At 38.4% G+C, this 7,861-nt stretch overlaps 1 protein-coding gene across 1 annotated transcript in view; it reads right to left on the bottom strand.

Annotated features, from left to right (window-relative positions):
* Window positions 1–7,861, bottom strand: part of PHC3 (polyhomeotic homolog 3) — a 93,821-nt gene that overhangs the window by 31,533 nt on the left and 54,427 nt on the right. The window contains exon 10 of the mRNA XM_042781759.1: window positions 7,181–7,331. Coding sequence (XP_042637693.1) covers window positions 7,181–7,331 — 151 coding nt within the window. The remainder of the gene's footprint in view (window positions 1–7,180; window positions 7,332–7,861) is intronic.

Genomic DNA, 7,861 nt, shown 5'->3' with positions numbered 1-7,861 from the left:
GTGGCTGCGATGATGGGCTCAAGTATAGCAGGGATTGCGGGGCTGGCGCAGGATAGGGCAGTGTTTCGTTCTGCTGTGCATGGGGTCGCTATGAGTCGGAAACGACTCGACGGCACTTAACAACAACAACAACAACAACAATACTGGATGAAAACAAGACTGTTTTTGCAAGTTAGTTATTTCATGATTTGGTGAAAGTTATTCTAAAATCAATCTGTGCTTTCCTGATCCCCTACAGAATACTGATAAGGTACAAAGCAAATTATAGAAAGATTCAAAAGTCTATGTTGTACTTAAACAATTTAGCCAGAGAGATACACCTAACAAATCTCAGACTATATTTCCTGGTGGGTGGCATTTTGTCCCAATATTCCAAAAATGTTTAAATTTCCTTTGAGTATCATGAGTAACGTTTATTTTGTTATTAAATCATACTCACAAGTTTAGTATCCAATTTAACTGACATTTCTGCCTTTAAATAAAAAATCAATAAATAGCAATCTGTTTTTAGTGTTTAAAAACTACAAAGATTTGATACTATAGTTAGATTTTCCTAAATCATCTTTAGAGGTACTGTATTTAATAAACAAAGGCAATAATATTAAACTTGTATTGAATATTTTATATACTTTTAGCAACTAAACATTTTCTATTTCTCAAGAGGAAGAAAAACTGGAAGAAAACTGATTTTCTTCCTTCCATGTTTTCCAGAGATTCACGCTGGTAGAAAAGTTCAATAGAAGGGTAGGAAAAGAGAGGCCCCATGTTGGAGAAAATAGAGGGCAAAGGTTGCTCTGGTAGCAGAATGAATCCCTGTCCCATCACAGTATCTTTCCACAACTATTACTATAATTCTCTTAACTGAAAATGATGACAAGAGCCATGAAATAATCAAAAGAAGAGAATACCGACAACAAAGGTGCAACCAAGATTAGTAGTATTGAGATCAGGTGTCAATAAACTTTCTGCGCAAAGGACCATATGGGCTCTGCTGCCAACTACAGGCAGTCCCCAGTTACCAACATCTAACAAAAAAACAACTCGTACTTGCCCTTTAATGTTATCTAAATCTGCCCCCACTATGAATGAACTCTGGTGGCATAGTACATAAGGCATTTGACTGCTAACCAAAAGGCTGGCAGTTCAGATCCACCAGTCACTCCTCAGAAGGACTAAGCAATCTACTTCTGTAGAGATACCACCTCAGAAACCCAAGGAGGGGTCACAATGAGTTAGGACCGATTTGATGGAAATGGGTTTAGTGAGATGAAATGAAAGGATTGAACCAACCCCTAAACGCAATAGATTCTTCATCATAATCATCTTGAACCTGCTGCATGTGCACCTTTTAAGTCACTGCAAAGGCTTCAAGAATTTTTTGCACTAAAAACCAAAACCAAACTCACTTCCATGGAGTCAATTTCAACTCAGCAACCTCCATTGGGTTTCTAAGGCTATAAATCTTTATGGCAGCAGACTGCCTATCTTTCTTCCATAGAGTGGTTGGTGGGTCCAAGCCACCAACCTTTTGGTTAGCAGCCAAATGCCTTAACCACTACACCACCAGAGCTCCCTTTTCTTGCACTATGTTGTTGTTGTTATGTGCTGTCGAGTAGGACCCAACTCACAGCGAGCCCTCCTTGGGTTGCCGAGGCAGTATCACTACGGAAGTAGATTGCCCTATTTTCCTTCCAAGGAGTGGCCGGTGGGTTTGAACCACCTGCCTTCTGGTTAGCAGTTAGGCACTATGCTACCAGAGCTCCTTTTCTTGAACTATAGTAAGCCTAAATAAAAAACGTATGCACCTGTTCACACTCACCTACAAATTCTTAAAGGCACAATTAGGAATAGATCTTGTCTATAACCCAGGGACCATTTGTACTCAACTCCGCCACCGCAGGGCCAAAGCAGTCATAAATAGTATTTAAACCAATGAGCATGTCTGTGTTCCAACAACACTTTATTTATGGGTCACAAAATACTCTTTTTTTCTTTCCCTCAACCATTTAAAAATCATCCTTAGCTCATAAGTCATAAAAAAAAAAAAGGCAGTGGAAAGGATCTGGGCTGTGTCTTGTAGTTTCCCAGCCCCTGATCTAGAGAAAAGATTCATAAAATAAAACATGTTTTTTAGAATGTAGATATGAGCTATACATTATATTAATGTATAATGTATAGCTCATAAAAAACCTAGAATTCAAAGTAACTTTCACCTTGTGAAGAGGTCATAAGTAGCACTGAAGTAGTAGTATTAATTCATAAATAGCACTGAAGTAGTAAATAAGAATTTGAATGCTTGAGCTCAAGAATTTTTTTAATCCATGTCACTCAAAAGAATTAGTAAGAAGTTTATTAGTGGTTACCAGGAGCAGGTGAGGGAAAAGGGGAACTTACTGCTCAGGAGACACTGAGCTTCTGTTAAGGGTGATGAAAAAATTCTGAAGTGGATAATGGTGATGGCTGAATAACATGACAAACATAATTATGTCACTGAATTGTACATACAAAACAAAAGAACACTAAAAAGTATTTACTATGTCTGGACCACAAACAACTGTAAGCAATGTAAGAAATGATTTAGACTGCTATGTGATTTTTAGAAAGTATAATTTAGACCTTTTGGCAAAACTTCAATTTATTCTAATTCTCCAAGTTAAAAATATCTTGGCTTGATACATGCATCTGAATGGGCATATTAAATACATCTGTATAAACCACTAAAATTAGAACACTAAAATGATAAATTATTTTCAATTTGGGTGATATTTAACAATTTATAGGAGACATGATGGTACAAGGGTTAAAACACTCAGCTACGAACTGAAAGGCTGCCAATTCAAACCCACCAGCCATTCTGTAGGAAAAAGATGTGGCAGTCCTCTTCCACATTTGTTGTTGTTTGGTGCCATTAAGTTGATTCTGACCCATACCAATCCACATACAACAGAACCAAACAGTGCCCAGTCCTGTGGCATCCTTACAGTTGTAGCTATATTTGAGCCCACTGTTGCAGCTATTGTGTCAATCCATCTCACCGAGGGTCTTCCTCTTTTCACTGACCCTCCACTTTACCAAGCATGATGTCCTTCTCCAGGGACTGCTCCCTCCTGATAACATGTCCAAAGTACATGAGATGAAGTCTGGCCATTCTCATTTCTAAGGAGCATTCTGGCTGTCCTTCTTTTAAGACAGATTTGCCTGTTCTTCTGGAAATCCACAGTTTATTCAATATTCTTTGCCAATACCATAATTCAAAGGCATCAATTCTTCTTTTATCTTCTTTATTCACTGTTCAGCTTTCACAAGCATAGGAGGCAATTGAAAATACCATAACTTGTGTCAGGTGCATTTTAGTCCTCAAAGTGACAGCTTTGCTTTTTAATACTTTGAAGAAGTCTTGCAGATTTTCCCAATGCAATACGTCATTTGATTTCTTGACTGCTGCTTCCATGGACATTGACTGTGGACCTAAGCAATAAGAAATCCTGACAACTTCATTCTTTTCTCTGTTTATCATGATGTTGTATATTGGTCTACTTGTGAGGATTTTTGTTTTCTCTATGGTGAGGTATAATCCATACCCAAGGCTGTAATATTTAATCTTTGTCAGTGAGTGCTTCAAGTCCTCTTCACTTTCAGCAAGGAAGGTTGTGTCATTTGCATATCACAGGTTGTTAGTAAGTCTTCCTCCAATCCTGATGCCATGTTCTCCTTCATACAGTCCAGCTTCTCAGACTACTTGCTGTGGTAGTTCAGTTTGTGTGTCAACTTGGCTAGGCCTGGTTGAGTGGCTGGGCAGCTGGATGTAGTATTTCCTATGATGAGACTGGCAAACAACTCCATGGTGGAATCTAGTGTGAGCAGCTGAGTAGCTGCTTTGGATATGTGGTCTGCTTCCCATATATAACCAGCAACTTTGGGAATGGTCTCTAGCCTATGGCACACTTGAACCCTGCATGTAGCCGTGTCATTGTTCAGCAGCCTGCCATGTTCTACTGACCTTGGGACTTTCAATGGACTTGAATTAATGGCCTGTCATGTGGTTTGGTAACATTGGGACTGTGCCTTTTTACTTGTCAACCTTGGGCTTGTCAGCCTCAGCAGCCAGCAGCTGAGTGAAAAGAAGCCTCCAGCTTCAGTGGGCTGGGAGCAGGAGGCAGAGCTGAAGCCTAAGGTTGAGGGGCTTTCACCCAGCCCGTAGAGACTGGCACTTTGAACTCGGACTTAACGCCTCCAAACTGTAAGAGAATAAACTCCTGCTTGTTCAAGCCATCCCACTGTGGTACATTCCTGTCAGAGCAGCACTAAGTAACCAGAACACTTGCTCAGCATACAGACTGAACAAGTATGGTGAAAGGCTAGAACCCCAACATGTACCTTTCCTGATTTTAAACCACACAGTATCCCATTGTTCTGTTCAAATGACTGTCTCTTGATCTACGTGCAGATTCTGCATGAGTACAATTAAGTGTTCTGGAATTCCCATTCTTTGTCACATGATCTATAATTTCTTATGATCCACACAGTTGAATGCTTTTGCATAGTCAATGAAACACAGTCAAACATCTTTCTGGTATTCTTTGCTTACAGCCAAGATTCATCTGACATCTGCAATGATATCCCTCATTCCATGTCCTATTCAGAATCTGGCTTGAATTTCTGGCAGTTCCTTGCTGATACTACCACAACTGTTTCTGAATTATTTTCAGCAAAATTTTACCTGTGTGTGTCAGTTTGTCTGTCGGTCTATTGTACTATGGTGGCTTGCACTGTTGCTGTGATGCTGGAATCTATGCCACCAGTATTTAAAATATCAGCAGGGTCACCCATGGTAGACAGGTTTCAGTAGAGCTTCCAGGCAAAGACAGACTAGGAAGAAAGACCAGGCAATGTACTTCTAAAAAAAACTGGTCAGTGAAAACCTTATAAATAGCAATAGAACACTGATAAATCAGAAGAAAGCCCCCAGGTTGGATGGCACTCAAAATACGTTTGGGGAAGAGCTGCTTCCTCAAAGTGAATCAATCTTAGTGATGTGGATGGAACAAAGCTTTCAGGACCTTCATTTGCTGATGTGGCACAACTCAAAATGAGAAGAAACAGCTGCAAGCATCCATTAATAACTGGAATGTAGAATGTATGAAGTATGAATTGAGGAAAATTGGAAGTTTTCAAAAATGAAATGAAATGCTTGAAGAGATATCCTAGGCATTAGTGAGCTGAAATGGACTGGTATTGGCCAATTTGAATCAAACATTCACATGGTTACTATGACAGGAATGACAAATTGAAAAGGAACAGCAATGCCTTCATTATCAAAAAACAACATTTCAAGATCTATCCTGAAGTATAACATTCTCAGTGACAGATAACATCCATAAAGATTTACAGCCTTGGAAATTATATTGGGGGTAGGCAGGGCATGGCTGTTTGTACTCTAGCCTATAGAGTCACTATAAGTCAGAATCAACTCAAGAGCAACAGATTTGGTTTGGGTTAACAATTTATAAACTTGACTTGCATGTTATTAAACAATTTTTCAAGGCAAATAGTTCTTATTCACTCTTTAATTGTTCCCCATCCAAAAAAACCTCTTGAATTCTAACCTTTTACTGCAATTAACTACAGTAACAACTTAGTTTAATGCTATCTTTAGTGAATTTAAAAAAAAGGAAAACTCTTCCCTAGTACATCAATGTTCATTGTGGCACCATTCACAATAGCCAAAAGGTGAAAAGAAGCTCATCAACACATACGTACAATGGAATACTGCTCAGCCAGTAGGGAAAATGGAATCTTGATACATGCTGCAGTGTGGATGGAGCTTAAAGACATCATGTATGCTGAGCAAAATAAGCTGATCACAAAACGACAAAATTTTTTATGACCTCACTTATATAAAAAGACAAGAAAAAGCAAATGTATAGATACCAAAGTTCATTAGTGGTCATCAGGGAAAAAGAAAACCAAAACCCACTGCCATTGAGTCAAATTCCGACTCAGCGACCTTATAGGATAGAGCAGAACTGCTCCATAGGGTTTCCAAACCTGTAATCTTTATGCAAGCAGACAGGGGCATCTTTCTCCTGCATAGCAGGTGGTAGGTTCAAACTGCCTTTCAGTTAGCAGCCAAGGGCTTAACCACAGCGCCACCAGGGCTCCTGACCAGGAGCAAGAGAGAGAAGAGGAAGAGGGATTAACGGTGAAGGATAATTGCACTGATTAAAGATAAGAGTGCACAGCCAATCACTGTAAGTGCCGTCAATAAGCTTTACACCTTTAAGAAATTAAATTGACAAAAGTTTTGCCATAGGTATCTTTACAACAATGAGAAAAAAAGAGACTAGTTGTTGAGGCTGCTTAGGTACAATGAAAAACCTCCTTGGTTCCTTGGTTTGGAGGTTTAGCGTCATAGTGTCATGCGACTGTTCTACCTCCTTGTTCACTGCATAGTGCCTGGGGTTTCAAAAGCTTGCAAGTGGCCATTCAAGGCACAATTGGTCTCCATGTGTCCAGAGCAACAGAGGTAGAAGGAGTAAAGAATAGCAGGAGAATATGGAATGTTTGGCTAACCTCCATGAACAAGTGCCTCCTCTGCCAAGTGATCAGAAGAACTGGATGGTACCTGGCTACTGTTATTGAACATCCTGATCAGAGTCCACAGAATAATACTAAGGCGAAAACTGCAGAAGAGAATTTCAAATTCTCTAGACTCTAGATTTCTGCAGGCATAGAGGCTGGGTAACCCCTGAAACTACTGCCCTGAGATGATCTTTAAAATCTAGGCCAAAAATATCCCCTGAAGTCATCTTAAAATTAAACATTAGTTTAGCTTTACTAGTAAAGAATGTCTGCCTTGAGCATTGTGCTATTTTAAGAACTATCTCTATGGGATCAAACTGACAACAGCAACTCAAAAGATAAGAACCACAGGGAGCAATGAGTTTATGTTAACCAGTGAAGAACAACTCAGAAAAGAAGGGTGAGAATGTTATACAATTCAAAGAATCTAATCAAGTTCACTAAATTATAGACGCAGAAACTGCTCAATTGGTGTATGTTTTATTATGTATATTCTCAACATCAACAACAAAATAAATTAAAAAAATAAAAGAAAAGCCTATGGAACACACACTTACACACACTTTTCCCCTTACCACAAATCTGGGAATATTCTTACCTAACAAAGGATGTTCAGAAGTTAAATCTTCTCTCCCAACAGTGATAGCTGCTGGAGACAAAGTGGGTGGTGGTGGGGTTCTGTCTGGGCGAACACATTCATCTGCCTCTTCTGGCATTTCTTCTTCACACATATCTTCTACTTGATAAACCTGCAAAGACAAACCATACTGCCTTATAAAATGTTTCCAAAAACGTATTTAGTGAGGTGTTCGTAATTTTAAAAAATTAAACTTTAAGTGTTTTAAATTAAAAAAAGACAAATTACTATTCTGACAGGTTGAAAAGAAAACTCTAAAATCACTCAAAAGAAGTTTTTCATAAACACTTGATAATATTTTAGCAAAAGCAAGCTATGGATCAAGATCTAGGGTAAAAATCAGTTTTCTGAAAAGATGATAATAAGTTATTTTTAAGAATTAAAAAATGATTTTGCATACTCAGATAACTATTTGGGGAATTACATAATCATTTAGCTTCTAAGGTCGTAAATCAAAACAGATAGTAAAATTTATCACAGGGACACTAAATAAATCTCTAAAATGACATATATCAAGAAATATACTGCATTGGGGACTGTATGCCAGCATTCCTTAATATTATAATGTAAATTAAAGATTAAATTATGAGAGGAAATGTCTGAGTACCTAAACAAGCAGTATAAAATCATCTTTTTTTTTTT

This window comes from Orycteropus afer, unplaced genomic scaffold (assembly GCF_000298275.1).
Source record: "Orycteropus afer afer isolate SDZICR_OR568_19922 unplaced genomic scaffold, OryAfe1.0 scaffold00168, whole genome shotgun sequence".
In the NCBI taxonomy this organism is placed as follows: domain Eukaryota; kingdom Metazoa; phylum Chordata; class Mammalia; order Tubulidentata; family Orycteropodidae; genus Orycteropus; species Orycteropus afer.
Note: the sequence above shows the minus strand (reverse complement) of the source record. Positions and strands in the feature narration are given on the sequence as shown.